Genomic DNA, 22234 nt, shown 5'->3' with positions numbered 1-22234 from the left:
AACATAAAAATATTAAGATATTTTTAATATTTTAAGATACTTTTAGATTTTAGAATCTAATCTTCAGTAGATAGAAGATTGATTCAATTTTGTGCCCACTATTGAAAAACTAAATTACAACAGGATTTGTGACCAGCACAGGAAAAGAAACTGTGGGGAAACAGAACATTTCCACGAAGCCTGTACATGGTTTGCATGTTAGGAATGCATCTCATCCCCCTGAGTTCACGTGGGATTTCGTATTATGGAACTTGAGACCACTTGTTGACAATGGCTGGTAAAACTAATGCAAGGAGAAACTAACTGAGAATTCAAGGAATCTTTTCTCAGATCCTGATTCTTTATATCAAAAAGGAATAAACAAATGATGATAAGTCAAGAGGCTAAATTGCTGGAAAGAATGGATAAAAAGAGACAAAAGAAAAATTTTTTTTTTTAAGGAATTGCCTTCCCCAATATGAGAGAGACATTTGAATTCTATATTGTTCTTGAAACTTTGCATTAGAATACAATTTTTTTCTGATGAGTCTATGTTCTTAGTCCTTTATTTTCCCTTCCTTGTTTCCTAGAGAATATTGTTGCATCAAAGAAAATCTATTTCAGATTTTTAAAAAATAGAAATAAGGTTAATACAATAGTTGTTTTTTAAAAAATCCATGAATGCACTGCTGTAGAACCAGTACTGTAAACTTCTGTATGCTGTCTAGAGTCGAATAGCAACCTAAAAAACTTTAAATATAGATTATTAGCATCTTTGTAAATATTGAGTTATTCTGTATTTTGATATTTGTAAGTTGTTGAAATTTGCTGACTGAAAGAGCAGTAATTCAGATTCTTGTGTTCACAGAACAATATATTGTTTAATAGGTTTCCACTTTGGGCTAATTATAGTAAGCAAAAATGAACAGTCTCTAAAAATATTCCATAGATGTATTTTCCCCCACTGCTGCTGCTTTCTTTTTGTTTCTGGGGAGTATAGTTCAAAGAATGTATAAAAATGACTAATGTTCTTTACCTCTCAAAGATTTTGTCATATAATCTCATTGGCGGGAGGCCTATTTAAAATTTTTCTCTGCATTTTCTGGTTTTCAATTTATCTTTATTCCCTTTGCTCTGACTTGTGCCTTGTGCATTTTAATGTAAGAGCATTTGTAGAACCTCAGACTGTTATTTAATCATGGTGGCGATTTTTCCCCCTATAATGTGGTATATGCAATTTCCCCCTGAAATGTGGCTTAATGTGGTATATGCAATTTGTATTTTCTGTATCTTCATATGTCTTAGAGTAGCAACCATTTGTCTTAAAAATGGCATATTCCCTCTTTTATTTTGGTGATAATACTGTTTTAATAGTTTCTTTTAGTGACTTCAAGCCTGAAGAACACTGCCACCCCTCATCATTTTAATAGTAGAACAAGGAGGAAATTATTAGAATAGACTCTATTTTCTGACCATCAAATGCAAAAACTTCCAAATCAAGGAAATTTTATGATTAAACTGTTAAAGCCAAGCTGAAAAGCCCATCCCATATTTTAAATGAGTCATGTGAAATTACTTTATGAAATCATGATGTTGTCTAAGAATTTGTATATGTGCACATTTTAACTAATGAGAAACATGTAAAAATTACATTCTCACGTTGAAGTAATTGGTATGATAATTGTTTAGATTGTTTTTTTTTTTTTATTTTTTATTTTTTATTTTTTTTTTGTTTAGATTGTTAAATGTGTTTGTCAAAATTCTGATTCTAGAAAAAAATTGAGATGTGTGTTGAATTCTTTTGTTTTCTTTTTGTTTGTTTTGCCTTTGCCACTCATAGTCACTTTTACAGTTTTATGTCCAGGTAACAGTAAATAATCCCCAGTAAGGTATTTAATAATAATAATACTGTAAGAAGTTCACATGTCCTAGAGTCTGTGCATTTTAATAGAAAAAGTTTTTTTTAGAACTAACGAGTCTGTGACACCCTTATTTCATCATGAGTGACTGAAGTTTTAAGTTACTGGGGTAAAAGGCCCTGCCCAGTACCCTCAATAATAGAGCCGTGACATTTTGTTTAATTCCTATGTATTCCTTGTTCAGAGTTGATAAGTAACAAATTCTGTTTGATCATCTTTGGGACTGAAAAACCATAATGCATATGTTACCTTCTCTGCATTGTGACTTACATTTTTATAATTAATTCTCAAAATGGTGTGGTAAAATCTAAATGGATTGAGACTTTAAAAAAATCATGTATGTCTGTCCACATAAGGAGATACAAGCAGAATGAAAGCTATTCAGAATGTTTTGGTTGTTCACGTCTATTCTGTACTACATCTATAAAACTGAAGGGAACAGTTACATTCTCATGCCAAAAGTTGCATCATGTTAAGGATTTTTCTTCTGTCTTTAGCTTGGTGGGGTCTGAGCAGCTTTTCACAATGTGATTCTATAAGAAACTTATTTTCACTGTGATTCTGTAAGAAACATTTAACCTGTGTCTCTTTTGTGCATTCTGATTTTGGTTCAGTTGCGCTTGTGAGAACATAATTCTAATACCTTACAAGTTCAAATCAATAATTAAGGAGGAGTTAGCAAGATGTCCAAGTTGAGAACTCTTAAAACAAATGCAGTTTTGTTGCTTTTCAGTATGTCTTACTTGAAATCAACCAGGGTCCGAACAGTTTCAAGAGGAGCTGGAATTCTCTTTTGCTTTTATTTTTGTTGCTAAATCTCTTAATTTTTACATGTTAAAAACAAATTTTAATTTGAAAAACAGATGCTAAAAAAAACACATGTAAGCCAGTTTTGACCTCAAGATGCCAGCTTGTGGACTTTGAACGTAATTCACAATGTATTGTCTCTAGGTACTAAGAATTTCCATAAGAAGTACATAAACATTAACACTTTTGAGGTGATTGAAAAATGTTGAGTACTTTAATCATACATCTTCTCATCTTGAATTTAGCTATTAATTTTTGGTGAATTATTAGATGATTGTGCAATTTAAGTTTCAGCTGAGTTTCAGCTTAAATTACAAAAAAAAAAAAAAACCCTCTAAATTTAGAAGGGCCTGAATTAATTATTCTTTATTAATTACAGTTTATGATTTTTGATGATCCTTTTGATGAACATTCCCTGAATTCATATGTTATATTTAGTTATACAATACCCAATATTCAAAGACCCTCCCTTTATATGTATTTTTATTAAAACTGAGTCATAGAACTAGACTAACCCTTGGTACCAAGCCAGTAGGGGGGTTGCTTGTCTAAAAATTGCTCTTCTCAATCAAACAGAACTATACCCTTTGAAACTCTGATGGAAGCAAAGAGTAAAATTCTTATGAGGTTATCACTCTTTCATACTGGCTTATCTTAATATTTGCTTACTGAAAAGGTAGATGCATCACTGATGATAACCAGATGCTACAATATTTTTGTGCTTGTACTCAAAGTCAACACTTCACTTTCTCTAATAACTTGTAATGTCCTCCTTGGGCACTACTCAGTTCTCATAATTGAGTTTCCATAGGTGACCCTACTTTCTAAAACACTGTCTTGACAAAGGAAAACTACTGCTCAAAACAGAAACGTGAACTGCATTTTCACATCTTAGTTACAACTAGGGATAAATGGACCTGAAGAATGGACCTTTTTGCAAATCATGTTTTGGTCCTCTTGGGAGGATGGAGATTTACAGTTATCTCTGGGCTTCACAGGTGTCTCTAGTGGTAAAGAACCTGCCTGCCATTGTGGGAAACCCAGGAGATGCAGGTTCCATCCCTGGGTTGGGAAGATCCCCTGGAGGAGGGCATGGCACCCCACCCCAGTATTCTTGCCTGGAAAATCCCATTGACAGAGGAGCCTGTGGTCCATAGGGCTGCAAAGTTAGACACTATTGAAGCGATGCAACATGCACATGCTGGTGATGCATGTGTGCGCTCGCCAAGTGGGCCACACAAATTTATTGTCACTGCTTTCTCTCTTCCCTTCCCATCTCAGAATTACTCCCTTCAGATCATCTCTTTAATCCATAAAAAACATATTCACGGGAGTATTTTTGAAAAACCAACTTTCACCGTAAAATATGGTTATCTAAACTATTTTAATTTATTTTGTCTCAGGGATTTTTGCAACAAGGAGGATAAGGCAAAGGAATACATTTCTATCAGTAGATGTCAAACATTATTAAGTGAGGAAGTGTTTTGTTTATTTTTTGATTCTTAAACAGAAAAGCTCCATCTTCTTAGCACTTTTAAATCGTAGTATTACCATATTGTTATGTTTTGGTGATGACCTGAAGATGCATTGTGATAATCAAATATTTGTTCTAAAGAATTTTCTGTATTAGTATCAGTCACCTATATATAAAAATAGCTAATCTTTATTGTTTATCATATTCTGGGGACTGTTTTAAGTCTTTCACATATAGTATTTAATCCTTTCAGTAATCTGTAAAGTAGAAACTATTGTTATCCCCATTTTCAAATGACGAAAACCGATGCTCAGTATGCAGTGTTAGTGGCGGAGCACCAGCATTCAGATTCCAGCTGGTCTAGTTCAGGAGTTGAGATTTGCAATTTCAGTACTTTGTTGCCTTACATAGCAGTACAGACAGTGATGTGTGTCTGTGTATGTTCTGAGTATGCTTACTGTACGTGTACACACACAGGCTTCTCTGGTGGCTCTGATGGTGAAGAATCTACATGCGATGCAGGAGACCTGGGTTGGAAAGATCCCCTGGAGAAGGGAAAGGCACTCCAGTATTCTGGCCTGGAGAATCCCATGGACTGTATATAATCCATGGGGTTGCAAAGAGTCAGCAATGACTGAGCGGCTTTCACTTTCATATACACACGTATACATAGTCTAACTGTATATGTTTATATATGTTTCTGCACTATATATGAATATTATCAGAGGCAGAGTCTATATAATAAGTCCACTTGAAATGTGAGCCTTGTATTATTTGACAATCCCAGATACTGTCCCAGATATTACATTGACCAAATGTCTACGTATTTAAATACACTATTAAATTCAGTTATATGTTGATTATATGTGTAGAAATAGAAAACAGATTTTCTCCAAGAGATAAACGTAGACCTACATAAACACACGTTCTCTGATAACCATACATTCTTTTGATTTTTTCTTTGTGTCAAGTCAAGAAGCCTGAAGTGAGGCTTAGAAGGACATGTGTGTGTGTGCTCAATCGTGTCTGACTCATTGTAACCCCATGGACTAGAGCTGGTCAGGTTCCTCTATCCATGGGATTATCCTGGCAAGAACACTGGAGTGGGTTGCCATTTCCTTCTCCAGGGGATCTTCCTGACCCACGGATTGAACCTGCAGCTCCTGCATTGGCAGGCAGATTCTTTACCGTTGAGCCACCTGGGAAGCCCTTAGAAGGACATGGTATTGATAAAATTTTTCACCAGTCCATTTTCAGATGTCCAAAAAATTATCCTCTGGCAGCTATTTGGTGTTTGAATTCTCTCTTGCTGCATTTACCATAGTTGAGTAAGTGGTGGTAACTTTGACTCAGAAACTTTGTTTCTAGGAGAGATTATCTTTGAAGATAAATGTTCATAAGATAAATGGGGAAAAACAGTGTATGTGTTGCATCTAGCCTATAAATCCTAATTTTAGTTTCAAGTTTTGACACTTAATAATGTGCTGTTAAAATACACAACTATTTGTTTATAACAGACATTCTTTATGTAATATATCCATAAAAATTGAGGAAAATAAATGACCAGATTATGGAGAGCAGAGCCAAATATCCAGTATTGAGTTGTTATAACACTTCTGTGGCTTATAATTTTTTTATTTGTGTTTGCTTCTGGGCTTTCACTAAATATACTTTGGCTTACATTCTTTACTTTTTTCATAACAAAATTTAATTTAATAGCAAATAGGACTGTACCACAGTTTTCTTATGAAAGTTAAAAAGCAGGCAGGTTTTGATTCCTAATGTATTCAGATGTTCTGCATAAGGGAAACTGACATCTTTTATTTTCTAACTTCCCAGTATATCAACTGCAACAAGAAGCCCCTCATCCTCGGAGAATTACCTGTACTAATGAGGTGGGTGTAATGAAACCATTACGAAATGTCTCTCAATCATTTGTTTCCCAGACTTTGACCTTCTTCAGTGGTGTGGTTGTTTGTGGGATTAACCGTTGATGCTACTTAACATCATAAAATTGTAACTTGAATGCATTTTTCTTAACATTCTTCTCACTTTTTAATAGACTGTTTGGAATACAGGGTAGACTAAGACAGTATAATTTTAAGTGGTGTTAGTATTCTTTTCAGTGAATTTATACATTCTTCCATTTCTTATTGTTTTATTCTTCTTAAAGTTTGAAGGCATCATTGTAACATTATTGAAGTAATTTTTCCATCGATTAAAGATTTAAATCATGATTTTACAAAGCAGAGGTCAAAAGCAAAAGTCATGGACTGTTCACCAAAAGATATATATATATATGACAAGATAATATATGAGAAGATCTTCAACTTCATTAATAAGAAAATGCAAATTAAAATATACAGTGAAAATTTTCACTTTTCAGATTGGCAAAAGTTCAGCAGCTTAAATATACTCTTAGTTGGTAAACCTGTGAGGAAATAGGCACTCATATATTGCTTATGGGAATGTGAAATGCTACAACTTTATATGATAGTTTTGTAATATCTAACATCTACATTTATCATTTGACCTAGCAGTCCAAATTCTACTCTGATTTACTCTGATGAGTTGCCTGTACAAATATGAAATAGCGTATGCTCAAAAGTTTTTCACTGTAGGATTATTTGTAATGGCAGAATGTTGGGAAAAAAAATCTAAATGTTCCTAGGCAACTGATTGAATAAATTACAATACTAAAAAGAATAAGAAAGAATTCTATGAGCAGATATGGATTATTTCCTTATACAGAATTTATATGTAGTAATTTTGGTCCCTATTTAGTAATAAAGAAGGGAAAATAACAGAGAAATAAATCTTACTTTTGCAAAAGAGAAACACAGGAAGGTTAACCCAGATACTAGTGAAATAGTTTCTATAAAGCGTGGGTGAGGAGCAGTGTAGATGGGATAAGGGTGGAAGTGAGACTTCTCTGAGGGTGTGTTACTTCTGAACTGTGCGAGTGTCTCACATATTTAAATAACCAAATTAAATAAAAAGGATTTAAAAAAAACTCTAAAATTGAATACAAAGAGAAACAAGTGAACATAACAAATTCATAACGTTATCACCCCTTTGCTGACAAAGGTCTATATAGTCAAAGCTATGGTTTTTCCAGTAGTCATGTATGGATGTGAGAGTTGGACTGTAAGGAAGGCTGACTGCCAAAGAATTGATGCCTTCCAACAGTGGTGTTGAAGAAGACTCTTGAGAGTCCCTTGGAATGCAAGAAGATCAAACCAGTCAATCCTAAAGGAAATCAGTCCTGAATATTCATTAGTAGGACTGATACTGAAACTGAAGCTCCAGTACTTTGGCCAGCTGATGTGAAGAGTCAGCTCATTGGAAAAGACCCTGATGCTGGAACAGATTGAAGGCAGGAGGAGAGTAGGATGACAGAGGATGAGATGGTTGGATGGCATCACTGATGGAATGGATATGAGTTTGAGCAAGTTCCAGGAGATAGTGAAGGACAGGGAAGCCTGGCATGCTACAGTCCATGGGGTTGCAGAGTCAGACACTACTGAACAACAAAAAATCACCCCAAATTAAGTAGCTTTTAAACATATTGTTTTGGCTGTACAGATGTAGAAGGAAATATTCTAAGATCTGAAACCTGTGAAAAGATGTTTTAACTATAGTTAGTTGGTTTGTTGTTGTTAGTGGTACTTGTTCAGAAATTCTGCAGTTATCTTGTTGTAAAGTAGGATAGAGCAAAGGAGTAATTATATTGGATTTTGGGGAACCAAAGTTTTAGGAGATACAAATATGGAATAGGAGGCAAAAATGACAAATACACTGTGGAATTGAATTTGAATTGGAGGTATCAATATGACCTTGTAGATTTTTTAAAATGTATTTTCCATCTCAGTTCATGGAAAGGTCTTAGAAGAAATGTCCCAGTAGGAAAGAATAAAACCAGTGCTTAGATTTTAGTTTCCAAGTACTATTTCCTACTAAAAGGAGTCAGTGTTCCTTAGAGAAATTTCCTGATTCTAGAATATAGGGGGTGGGAGGTCTGGGAACATCTTATGTTAGAAAGCAAGTAGATGAGGATGTGTCAAAAACACATAGGATCCCACTTGAAGAGATCCTACAAGCAAAATTTGGGACAGTTTGACACCAGAAAGAATGATAGTAATCACAACACATTGAATGAAAAGAGAATTTGTAAGTCTGTAATGTTACTTAAAAAAAAGAAAAACCTTCCCCAATACAAAGAGGAAAACAAAGGGGAGAAGATTGTTCTTTCCAGTAGACTAGTAGCTAAAAATGTAGAAAGAATGGTAATGATTTTCACTAGTAATTGAATCAAGCAGTGATTTATCATTAGACATTAAAACATTGAATAAAAAGTTATATGTGAATAGAATAATCACATTGTCTTGACTGTATTTCCAGTCCAGTTCACTCTCCCCAAATTCCAGACTATATACCCAGTATCTGCTCTACCTCCTCCTCCAGTTATCTAGTGGGCATCCCAAATATAACACATCCAGAGGAGAACTGACCTTTATCCTCCTTTCCAAACCTGCTTTACCAGAGCCTTCCACATCTCAGTTACGGGCATTTCCTTACTTACAGTTGAACCAATCCAAACCTTGCATCATCCTTGATTGCTCTTTAATTGTGGGGAGATGAGAGAGAAAAAAATAATCCATCAGGAAGTCCTATTGGGTCTGTCTTCAGAGTAAGTCCAGAACACGTCTAGAATTCTATCACTTCTTACTATCGCCATAGCTACCATTTAGGTATGTACTTTGGAAACTGCTAGATTCCCACCCAAATCCATTCTTTCTTTGGAAATAAGGTTACTCTAAATTTCACCAGCTTTTTTTTTTTTTTCCAATAGTCACGTCCATGTGACAATTTTCTCTTGTGGAATAGAAGTGAAGCTTAATGTCGAGTCCATTAAAACTTTCCACCTAAGTCCTTCTGAATTATTTTTATCTTCTGCTTGGATTCAGATAAAAATTAGGAACTCTTGACAAGGAGATGGTGGAGCTACAAGATGGAAGATATCTGGGTGTAGGACAGTTGTGTTCTTGACCTGAATACTTACCTAGAAATTATATACAGGCACACTTAGTTTTTGCTTCCCTGATAGCTCAGTTGGTAAAGAATCCACCTGCAATGCAGGACACCCCAGTTCGATCCCTGGGTCGGGAAGATCCGCTGGAGAAGGGATAGGCTGCCCACCCCAATATTCTCAGGCTTCCCTTGTGGCTCAGCTGGTAATCCGCCTACAATGCGGGAGACCTGGGTTCAATCCCTGAGTTGGGATGATCCCCTGGAGAAGGGAATGGCTACCCACTCCAGTATTCTGGCCTGGAGAATTCCATGGACTGTATAGTCCATGGGATCACAAAGAGTCGGACACAGCTGAGCGACTTTCACTTTCATACTTAGTTTTGTTGTGCTTTGCAGGTACAACATTAACAAACTGAAGGCTTGTGGTAACCCTGCGTTTCACACAAGTCTGGCAGAGCCATTTTTCCATCAGCATTTGCCCACTTTGTGTCTCTGTGTCACATTTTGAGAATTCCCACAATATTTCAAACTTTGCATTGTTGACATTTTGTTCTGGTGATCTGTGATCAGTGTTAACTATTGTAATTGTTTTGGGGCACCATTAACCACCTCCACATAAGATGGCGGACTTAATAAATGTGGGTTTTCTGACTGCTCCACTGACTGGCCATTCCCCCCATCTCTCTCCTTCTCCTTAAGCCTCCCTATTCCCTGAGACACAACAATATTGAAATTAGGCCAATTGATAATCCTTGCAATAGCTTCTTAAGTGTTTATGTGAAAGAAAGAATTGCACGTCTCTCACTTTGAATCAGAAGCAATGCATGATTAAGCTTAGTAGGGAAGGCTGGTTGAAAGCTGAGATAGACCAAAAAGCTAGGCCTCTTTAGCCAGGTTGTGAATGCAAAGGAAAAGTTCCTGAAAAGTGCCACTCCAGTGAACACACAAATGATAAGAAAGTGAAATAGTTAATAGCTGATGTGGAGAGAGTTTCCATGGTTTGGATATAAGATCAAACCAACCACCACATTCCCTTAAGCCAAAGCCTGATCCAGAGCAAGGTCCTAACTCTCTTCATTTCTGTGAAGACAGAGAGGTGAGGAAGCCGCAGAAGAAAAGTCTGAAGCTAGCAGAGATTGGATCCTGAGGTTTAAGGAAAGAAGCCATCTTGTAACATCAAAGTGCAAGATGAAGCAGCAAGTGCTGACATACAAGTGACAGCAAGTATCCAGAAGATCTTGCTAAGATAATTAACAAAGGTCGTTATACAAAACAACAGACTTTCAGTGTGAATAAAATTGAATTCATATCTTTACATGGGAAGAATAGTCATCTAGGTCTTTCATGGCTCTAGAGGAAAAGTCAATGCTTGGCTTCAGAGGACAGGGTTAGGGGTCTTGTTGTTAGGGTCTCTAGTGCAGATGGTCACTTTTGAGTTGAAGCCAGAGCTCATTTACCGTTCTGAAAATCCTAGGGCCCTTAAGAGTTATGCTAAGTCTACTCTGCATGTGCTCTGTAAATGGAACAAAAAAACCTGGATGACAGCTCATCTGTTTACAACATAGTTTACTATTTTAAGCCCACTGTTGAGACCTACTGCTCAGAAAAAGCTATTCCTTTCAAAATATTGCTGTTCATTGGCAATGCACCTGATCACCCCAGGGCTCTGATGGAGATATATGAGATTAATGTTTTTTCTCATGCCTGCAGGGCTTCCCTGGTAGCTCAGGTGGTAAAGAGTCTGCCTGCAAGGTAGGAGATATGAGTTTGATCCCTGGGTTGGGAAGACCCCCTGGAGAAGGAAATGGCAACCCACTCCAATGTTCTTGCCTGGAGAATCCCATGGACAGAGGAGCTTGGCACTGGGCTACAGTCCATGGGTTCGCAAAGAGTGGGACACAACTGAGCAACTAATACTTCCACTTTCAACGCAGCATCATCCTGCAGTGTGGATCAGGAGTAATTTTGACTTCTAGGTCTTTATTATTTAAGAAATGTGTTTTATTTCTGTAGATGGATCTGAGCAAAGCCAGTGAAAACTTTCTGGAATGGAATCACCTTTTTTTAGATGCCATGAAGAAAATTCATGATTCACAGGAAGAGGTCAAAATATCAACATTAACAGGAGTTTGAAAGAAGTTGATTTCAATCCTCATGGATGCCTTTGAGGGGTTCTTGACTTCAGTGGAGGGAGTCACTGCAGATGTGGTAGAAATATGAAGAGAACTAGGATTAGAAGTGAAGCCTGAAGATGTGACTGAATTGCTGCAATCTCGTGTAAAACTTCAATAGATGAGGAGTTACTTATGGATGAGCAAAGAAAGGGATTTCTTGAGGTGGAGTCAAGTGCTGGGGAATGTGCTGTGAAGATTGTCGAAATGACAAGAAAGGTTTTAGAATATTACATAAACTTGGTTGATAAAGCAGAATTTGAGAGGATTGGCTCCGACTTTGAAAGTTTTACTCTGGGTAAATTGCTACCAAATAGCATTGCATGCTGCCGAGAAATTGTTAATGAAAAGAAGAGTCCATGAGTGAGGCAGACATCACTGTTGTCATATTTAAGAAATGGCCAAATGGCCACAGCTTCCCAACCTTCAGCAGCCACCACTCTTATCAGTCAGCAGCCATCAACATTGGGTAAGACCTTGCACCAGATTATGACTCACTGAAGGCTCAGGTGATGGTTAACATTTTTTAGCAATAGAATATTTTAAAATGAAGATATATTATTTTTTAGTTGTAATGCTATTACATAGTAGCATGTAAATGTTAACTTACATGCACTGGGAAACCAAATAATTTGTGAGACTCACTTCATTGCAATATTTGCATTATTGTGGTGTTCTGGAACCGAACCCACAATCTCTCTGAGGTCTGCCTATGTTAGCAAGAAATAGACTTCTATATATTGAAGTCAATTTGTCATACTAAATTATTCTACCCTGTTATTGTGTAACAGAAATGGTTCTTAATTGATATTTCCCCTCCTGGTCTGAATTCTCATCATAGGATGTTCTTTTTGAAACTTCAGTCAGATCATGTCACTCTTCTTCTCTGAACTGTGCATTGGTTTCCTGTTCCAGAGTAAAAGCCAGGTCTTACCATGACTTATACGGCCCTGTATCATCACCACATCTGCTTTGTTTTGCTGGGCTCATCTGCTGTTTCTCTGTCCCTCATTTTCTCTCCTGTCCTGCTTTGGCCACACCAGCCTTCATGGTATTCCTCAAATGCTCCAGGTATGCTTCTCTTAGGCTCTTACTAGAAGGTTTCTCTGGTGTCCACATGGCTGATTTTTTCATATCCTTCAATTCTCCTCATCTCAGTGAGGCCCATCCTGACCACTGTATTTAAAATTATACTTTATCACCCCCAGCATTTCCAGTCCTCACCTATCTTTGTTTCCATAACTCTTCTCATTCTGTAACATATTGTATAATTTCATTACCTATTATGTTTATTGCTCTCTTTCTTGAATATAAGCTCCATGAGAGTAGACAGATTACTCTATTTTGTTCATTAGTATTTCTCAGGTGCCTTGACATTGCTTGACACATAAGTATAGGTGCTTAATAAAGACTTGTTAAATAAATGAATGGGAGGTACAGAGCAGCAGAAATTTAACATTTATTCTGTTTCAGAGGACATGCTTTGCTAGGTGAGAGTATGAGTTTGGTACAGGAGTAGGAGGAAAGCAGTTGAATTGAAATCATACTCTTCAGTTCTGATTACCTCTGTGCTGACACAGCCTATAGCTTAACTGTTGACTCTATAAAAATTAAGATTCTCATGCTCATATGTCTCTTGGGTGTTGTGATGATCCCTTATTTAACACTTATGTGCTGGATCTGGAAAGCATTTTTTGAATGTTCAGTAGTAGTATTGAGTTATTAAACGAACTATTAAATCAACCTATCCATTCAAAAACCTGCTTTCACCTTATTTTAATGTCATCTTTATGCTTTGATGTAAAAAAATTAATGATGCCTTGATGTAGAAGTATATTTAAAAAGGGATCACATCTACAATTCCAGAAAAATGCCTTTACTGTTGAACTGGTAACATAAACAGATTGATAGTTTCCACCTCTTTGGCCTTACTACTAGGAGTTACTTCTAGTAACTAATCTAAGGTGGGAACATAGTGGGAAAAGAAGTTTATTTTTTTAAATTTACCTATTCACCTTCCTAATATAGTCTACTAATAAAAAATAACTAATATCAAGAAGCTGAATACCTGGCTTTCAGCAAGTCCCTGTATAGTAATTGCAGAGCTTTAAAAAATATAAATATTCTTTATTGAATTTGTAAAATCCAGCAGCACATAGAGAGCTATCCTGCTTGACATGCTGAAGGTTAGTGTTTTCTTAGATAAAGTATAAAATGCAATGGAAAGCATCCTGTGTTCTTAATACTTCAAATTTTGATCTAAATATTGCGATTGAGTACCACCCACCCTGACCTGTGCTAACTGAACATGGATCAACCAGAATCAGATAACTGAAATTACTGTTGTTGATAAAATCATTAATGTCCTGAAATTGCTATTATAAATATCATCATTAATGTACAAACTAGGTTGTTTATCCAAGGCAAGATGAGCTAACAGACCCCTGAGCCATGGACCACCAATCAGAGAATCATAAACCTGAGACATCTTGACTCCTGAAACTGTGATTAAGAAACATCAGAAGACCATAATTAATCCTAACCACTTTCCCCTATTTAAAAAACACGCTAACTCAAAGACCAAGTGGGAATCTGAGGCTTGTCTCCTATTCTCTTGCTAGGAGCCCTGACATACACCCTAACTTTACTGTAAACACCGACTGTCAGGGTTTAGCTTTCTACTCTGTAGGCATACAGGCCCTTGCTCAGTTACAATACCATCAAAAGTGTTATGGAACTGAGGAGGAAGGTAGGAACCCAGAAGTTTATTTTACCATTCAGTTCAGTTCAGTTCAGTTGCTCAGTCGTGTGTGACTCTTCGCGACCCCATGAACCTCAGTGCGCCAGGCCTCCCTGTCCATCCCCAACTCCCGGATTCCACCCACACCCATGTCCATTGAGTCGGACCATCTCATCCTCTGTCGTCCCCTTCTCCCGCCCTCAATCTTTCCCAGCATCAGGGTCTTTTCAAATGAGTCAGCTCTTCGCATCAGGTGGCCAAAGTATTGGAGTTTGAGCTTCAACATCAGTCCTTCCAATGAACACCCAGGACTGATGGCCTTTAGGATGGACTGGTTGGATCTCCTTGCAGTCCAACGGACTCTCAAGACTTCTCCAACACCATAGTTCAAAAGCATCAATTCTTCAGTGCTCAGCTTTCTTACTAGTCCAACTCTCACATCCATACATGACTACTGGAAAAACCATAGTCTTGATTAGATGTACCTTTGTGGAGAAAGTTAGGTCTCTGCTCTGCTTTTTAATATGCTGTCTAGGTTGGTCATAACTTTGCTTCCAAGGAGCAAGCGTCTTTTAATTTTATGGCTGCAATCACCATCTGCAGTGATTTTAGAGCCCCCAAAAATAAAGTCATCCACTGTTTCCCCATCTATTTGTCATGAAGTGATGGGACCAGATGCCGTGATCTTAGTTTTCTGAATGTTGAGCTTTAAGCCAGCTTTTTCATTCTCCTCTTTCACTTTCATCAAGAGGCTCTTTAGTTCTTCTTCACTTTCTGCCACAAGGTGGTGTCACCTGCATATCTGAGATTATTGATATTTCTCCCAGCAATCTTGATTCCAGCTTGTGCTTCCTCTAGCCCAGCATTTCTCATGATGTACTCTGCCTAGAAGTTAAAGAAGCAGGGTGACAATATACCACCTTGACGTACACTCCTTTTCCTATTTGGATTTTACCGTTAATGGAGGATAAAAAGTTAGACAGCCTTTTTAAGTTCCACGACACTTCTTGATCTTGTTTTTTTGCCACCTTTTCCCTACATGTCATTTGTTGATATGTAGTTCTTTGACAGGTACCCACTCCTTCACTGGGCTGGCACTGCTTTTTCTTGTGGTTTTTATTTTTTGGGTTTGTTGAAGTCTGTTATCCACATTATTGGCTTCCCTGCATAGTAGTAAAGAGTTCACCTGCCAATGCAGGAGATATGGGTTTGATCCCTGGGTCAAAAAGATCCCCTGGAGAAGCAAGTGGCAACCCACTCTAGTATTCTTGCCTGGGAAATCCCTTGGACAGAGGAGCCTGGTGAGCTACAGTCCGAGGCATGGCAAAAGAGTTGGACACAGCTTAGCGATGAAACAACGATAATATTGTCCATGTTGATTTTTTTGTGTGGTGTAAAATGCATGAGAAGAAACAGTCATTTTGAAAATGTAGTGGAAAACATGTTCTCCACTGGAAAGCTGTTGTCTGCATGCTGCACATCCTTACAGAGTATCTGATTTTGGTCTTTCGTTGTCTTTGAGCTGTTTTAAATTAGCTCCTCCTCCTCTTCCTAGGCTTTTCCTCTTTCTCCTCCTCCTCCCCCTTTCCTCTTCGTCCCCTTTAATCCTCTCCTCATTCTCTGTCCTCCTCCTCTCCACTTTAACATAGGAAATAAAAATAGATCCAAAGCTCTATTTGAATATTTACTGACTTATAAGTCTTTAATTCAAAATCTACCATTGTAGGAAGCAAACCCCAAATGCAGTTTTTTTCCTCCCTCTTCCCTCTTTCATGCCTCCAGATAACTGAGCCATTTTGAAAAACAGTACAAAATAAAATTTTGACAGTTGAAAGCATTTTTATTTTTGTATATAGGCTTTATATATATCCTCTAGGTTGCTGCCTGAAAAATTAATAATATTTGGCCAAGGTCATATTCCTTAACATTTCATGTATTTATACCCTTTCAGGAAGCATCCTATAGAATTCCAGACTAAGTTTAAAGTGACTGCCTCTATGTACTGTTGTTCAAATATAAACAAAAGGGAAGTATTGATATCTGACATGATGTCTGACTAGGTCAGTACCACTGTTAGGAAGGAACAGCATTGAACATTTTGGAAGTGTTTTGTTTTAGTTCATTATTCTAGTGGTTTTGTCTTCAGAATTATATATTCTTTACAATTGAATTTAAATTAGAAAAAACATTTTTTTAGAACTACTATTTTGAACTATGGCCATGAATAGGGTTTCATTAAAGAAGTAATCCAAAACATGAATCTATAATATTGTGGGAGAGGAGGGGAGAGGATTAACAATTATTTTATATATATATATATATTTTTTAATTTCTGCTGTTTGCAATTATTCTTTGGAGAGCAAAATACTTATATATGAAACAAGTTCTTTTTTTTTTTTAACAAGTTCTTTTTGTTTTTGTGGAAAATATAAGAATTAAGACCTTTATTTGGAAGAGTATGGTTTGATGAATTTGATTAAAATGTTTTATGTATGAAAAGAGGTCATTACTTACAAAGTTCTACAATAAATGTTAATTTGATGGATTCCATTAACATTTAAAATATTGTAGAATGGCATCTGTTTAGCTACCAAATTCTTATATTATGCACTTTATGTTATATTCAATAATGGTAGATTAACTTAAAGTTTTCTTTCTATATTTATGCAGACCAAGCTACAGAATCTTTTATGAGCACCTTTTATTTTTAGTTTGGAATTTTTTGTTCTCCTCATTTCTCATTTTATCTACCCATTATATGCTATCATAAAAAAGTTACCTACTAAATATAGAAAATTAGAGAAAGCAAAGCATATAATTCAGCACAAGTGATAATTTAAAATCACGTCTTAACCACATTGACTTCAACCAGTTTTTGTCTGAAAAAAGGTCCTTGACTATTATTATGAACTTCAGAAACTTAGAAATAAGCATACAAATGTTTATATACACACAAACATTTTTATTATTGCATGTAACATTTAAATTCCCAGTTTGATCTATTTGCAAATAAACTAGTTTTAGGATTATTTATAATCATTTGTATGATTTCATTTGAATCCATTTCAAATTGATTATAAGGTGGTTATATTACTGACTAATCCTTTAATTTGATTATCAGGGTAATGCTATAGTGTCTGTGAGTTTGAAAAGACTATCCCAAGTCACTACTTAAATAATGATACCTTAGACATCCCCTGAACATGTAAGGGAGGAAAAATCTCTGTCCTCTTAAATTCAGTGTCTGGGCCTACAAATTAAACTTAACAAAAGAGAGATTAACAGAAAAGATTTATTTCATATGTACTTTGGTGAGGAGGGGCTCAAAGCAGGTAAATGAAAACCCCAAGAGGCAGTTACACCCAGGGGCTTATACGCCATTTTAACAAGGAATATTCAAATGTGCAAAAAAGACAAAGAAAACAGAAGTCTGGGCTTCCGAGACAGGTGGGAAGTTGTGGGAAGGTGATTAGGAACTGTACGGTAAGTAAGGGCTACTTAGTAAGGGTTAATTATGCAGATTCAAGTCATCTTGGGTGATCATTGTTGTCTCTGAAGTTAGGTTCTTCTGCTCCTGTTTTGGGAGAAGGGGATGCCTTTACAAAGGGAAGTTAAATCTACGCCCTAGTTTTAGACAGAAATGGAGAGGGCAGATGTCTCTTCCTGTGTTTGCTCCTTCTTAATTGCCTTCAGCTCAAAATAATCCTTACGTTAAAGTGGCATGATCTGATCCCCTTCACTACCTAAGTAAGAGAAAAAAAGAATTAGTTTGTGTTTAAGTTTTATTTGACAGTTCCATTATAAAAATGCAGAGAAGATGTAAATTGGTGTGTGAATATTGTTTTGAACTTACTGTTTCTTCTATCAGTACTGTGTTAATCAACAATGCCTACCTAATTTCTTTTAATTCAAGACCTTTGGGTAAGGAAAATACAGCAATATAAAGCCAAAATTAATTGTCTTATGAAGATGGTTGCTTAGGCAATCAGTGGAGGCATATTGTAGACCAATGCAGGACTATCAAATAAGTAATCACTATTTATCTTGGGTTGTAACCCTGTTACTGAACCAAACTTGCCTCCACACTTGCCACATAGCTAAGTCAATTTACTGACACTGGGTTTGGTGAAGGAAAGTACACCACCTATTGCCGGGCTAAGCAGAGAGTGGGCAGCTCCTGATGAAAAGAACCGAACTCTTCAATGGCTTTCATGGAAGGTTTTTTTAAGGCAACATTGGGCTGAGGGCTGCAGGGGAAATGACTTTGTTCTCACTGGTTGATGGTGAGGTCATGGGGTGGTGTTTCAGAATCCTATCACTAACTCTCTGGTTCCAGCCAGTCTAGAATCTACATGCTTGTGGTCAGCACAGAGTCACCGTCCTCTGCCTGATCCGGGTCTTATTCCTGCAGAGTAACTTAAACATACATGTCAGATGGTTGTGTGTCTCCCTTGAGGGGGATCTTGGGTGCGTTCATTGCTGAGCTGTTGTTTCTCGACTGCTTTTCTTTTGTTTGTACTACTTGAGACGCTGCGTGATTCTTCCCTAATTAGTAACTACTTGAGCTTCCTCTTTGGAACTCAGGAAAGGGCTCAGAGACTAAAACGTTTTTTTACATACAAGAAATAGCGGACAAGGAGAGGCTGTTGTACCTGGGAGGGCCCTGCAGTAAATATGGCAAGTTTGCTGAAAACAGAGTCCTGCTCCGTTTCGATGCCACTGACTGCCGCACCACCTGGGGCCAGCAGTTCCTCGGTCTTCACTGCTACTTGTGCTTGGCCCAGATTTTCATTAATGAGTAGAGTGTATTCAAGACCTTTCCTCTGTTTTTACCTCAGTCACATATGCCTGATAAGGTAATTTATCTTTAGCCACCTACAGAGATATCACAATTTGAGGGAAAGGCCATGCTGTCCTCAGAATCTTGGGGGACCATTCTAATGTGTCTGAGACTCCACTGTTAGTTTGTACAAAAGTTATTCTTGATTTCTGTTTTTTTATGGTGATATTCTTTGTTAAAAGATTATTTTACAGGCAGTCCTAAAGTCCCATTTTGCCTTTCCCAAGGTCCTCCCAGTTTAATTATCTCTCAGCTTTCTCGAGGTATCATTTGGTATATATTTTTCCAGATCTCTATGCTGTAGATATATATTATTGCATGCACAGGTGATTTTCCTAAATGGTATCATACTGTATTACTCTTAGAGCTTATGTTTGTATTCAGTAGTTTGTCTTGGTGACCTCTTCGTGTTAGTTCCTTTAGAGCTACATTATTCCTTCAAACCATGCATATCATTTATACTGTAAAGCAGTTTAGTTATTCCTCTGTTGGTGTATATTTATTTCCATTTTAAAAATGACTGTGATCAGTGCTTCGGTGAGCGTTCTTATACATATCCTCATGTATACATGTGCAAGTGTTCCTCTACAGTCAGGACCAGGGGTTTATACATTTTTAGTTTGAATAAACACTGCACAGTTGTTCTGGATAACATTTCATCATACAGTACTGTAGAAGCTTAAATTAGTTATTTAAGACCTAAAGATTAAAATTTTCTCTCAAAAGCAAAGGTTTGCTTTTAAACAAAAATAGTTTTGTGGCCCTACTCTTCCTCTGTAGCTGTGGAGACCAGCTGGCATATTTTTAGCACACTGAGTTTTATGAGCAGAGAAGTTATGCAACAAGACCAAATCAGGTGGAATTTACTTTTGAGAATATAAATGACTTGACTACAACTTCAATAGACAACAGAAGATTCCTAAAGGGTGAAGTGTTATATAAATACAATTTTCAGTGAAAGGTAACATTGTGTCTCTCCTACAGAAATGAAGATGAACATGTGTTTAAAATGTATTTTCTCATATGAAGAAACCAGGCAAATGTTAATAATCAGTTTAAAGGAAAAGTCAAAATTGCATATATTTATCGAGATTCAAGGAATGTTGAGATGAATTGCACTTAAAGACAAAGCCTGTTTTTCTCCTGAGAAGGGCTAAGGAAGAAGTCACTGCCACACAGGAAACGTGTTTGTGTGTGTGTATCAGTTACCTACATTGTAGAGAATTCGAAAATAGCTCAAAGACAGTGATCTGGGCTAGCTAGGTAAGCCAGCAGCATATGCTAGAATCATACATTTCATTGAACTGCAAAATTTATTTCTCAAATATGAATAAATATCTCAAGCTTGCTGAAAACAGTACCAGACCTTGATGATTACCTTTAGGTAATCTGAACTTGGTGGTCAGGCTGTGTGTGGAGGTGAAGGGAAATAGTCACCAAAAGGACAGACTGAGATGCTTTGGGAAACTGCCATATTTAACTAATTTAGATGAGTCAGTGTCAAATAGACAAAGGGTTTGGGCCCTTCTTGCTATTTCAGAGTAAGAATCCCAGTTTCACCTTGGGTTCTACCAAGTAACCTTGAACAAGTTCTCTAACCGTGCTGATTCTCAGGTTTCTTCAGCAGTGTAATGAGAATGATAATACTATCTTATGAGGATGAAGTAGAATAATTCATCTCATTGTGAGCATTAAATGATTCAGAATGTAATTATAACACCTAGCATGAACTCAGTGAATGTAGTCCATGGTGTCTGCAATGGACTGCTACAATAAGCTATCCCCTTATTCCATTTCTGTCAAGACCCAGTTTAAATGTCATCTCAGAGAAGTCTTTCCTGATCGCCCAACCTAAATACCTCATTAGTCCTCCCTTTTCTGTTACTCATTCTTTTCATTATAGCACTTATTACTGCTTCCTATTTTCTTGTTCGTTTTGTTTCTTCAAACCTCCTTATTGTGTGTCTCTCATCATCAGAATGTAAATCTCAAGAGTAACAACTGGTTTTGTCATATGACAGTTATGATGATTCCTACCACTTATATGCCACTAAATAAAGGTGTCTTGAATGAACAGGTCTAATATTCTAAGTCTACCCCAGGGACATTCCTTAGAATCTATTCTATTGGACCTTTCTTTAGGTACAATGAGCACACAGACCAGGAAAAGCTCTTGGAGAGGTAGACTATGATAAAGGAAGGACTGAATGGGCAAACAAAGGGGCAAGATTATATGGAGATGGTAACAGAATGGGGAATATGGTGTAACAGGAAGGGAGCGGACGGGAGAGAAAGCCAGTCTGTTCTAACACAACCATGGCACTAAGGTTTTGGATGTTTTATTTTACTTTTTGAATAAAGTGATGTAAATTTTTTTTTCAGATTAATAAAATCCTAGAAATGAAAGATAATTTAGTCTGACTCTTTTTACAAGCACAGTGTTTTATAGATAAGAAAAAGATCTGGGAGATGAAGTGAGCAGTCCAAATGAAACAGTCAATCTGCTGATAGAATTGGAACTCCAAGCTCTGATTTTTCTATTCTTATTCTAATTCTTTCTCTTAATATATGCTTTAGTTTGTCACATGTTCAAAATGTTGAGTTGTATTCTGAACATTTCCATTTCATAAATATCTTTCTTCTCTTTCCCAATAGGTAGAAAATAGACCAAAGTATTACGGAAGAGAGTAAGTATGGATTATCAGAAAACATTTTATAGATTGGAATATGTAAGAGAAACAGGTAAATGAATGCTTTTAGTAAAAACTAAAAGCAGGAGGAGAGAAGTGTTCAAGTTTGATTGAGTTAAATTATTTTTCTGACTATAAATGTAATTATAGTTGGTGAAAATATGGAACATACAGACAAGGATTGCAAAAAATAACTTGGGAAAAATGTGCACACAACGCTAACATAAAGATGCAAGCCATGTTAAGTAAATAATACTAGATGTATATGAGGGAATGTATATATTTGTATGTATGTATATATTAAACATTATAGATACATATACACACATGTATGTAGTAGGATATGGGTGGTTTATTCAACATTTATACTTTTATTTTCCAATTTTTTCTGTAAGTCAGTTTCTACCTAGAAATAACTCATGTTAAAAAGTTGAAGTATTATCTTCTGAAGATCTACTTTCTTAACGGTTTTTCCAAATTGAGTTGTTACACATATAATTTTTGTAGCCTGATTTAATATTAATAATGAGCATTTTTCTATTTTATTAAAAATGTAATGACTTTTAAAGTCCTTGATTCTTCT

General features: G+C 36.5%; 1 protein-coding gene across 1 annotated transcript in view; it reads left to right on the top strand.

The window, feature by feature from the left end:
- The window catches only part of CHN1 (chimerin 1), a 194715-nt gene that overhangs the window by 45082 nt on the left and 127399 nt on the right, over positions 1-22234 (top strand). Inside the window, exons 4-5 of the mRNA XM_043487847.1 lie at positions 6019-6074; positions 21617-21648. Coding sequence (XP_043343782.1) covers positions 6019-6074; positions 21617-21648 — 88 coding nt within the window. The remainder of the gene's footprint in view (positions 1-6018; positions 6075-21616; positions 21649-22234) is intronic.

Source organism: Cervus canadensis, chromosome 15 (genome assembly GCF_019320065.1).
Source record: "Cervus canadensis isolate Bull #8, Minnesota chromosome 15, ASM1932006v1, whole genome shotgun sequence".
Classification (NCBI taxonomy): Eukaryota; Metazoa; Chordata; class Mammalia; order Artiodactyla; family Cervidae; genus Cervus; species Cervus canadensis.
The sequence above is the reverse complement of the archived record's forward strand: the minus strand, read 5'-3'. Positions and strand labels throughout refer to the sequence as shown.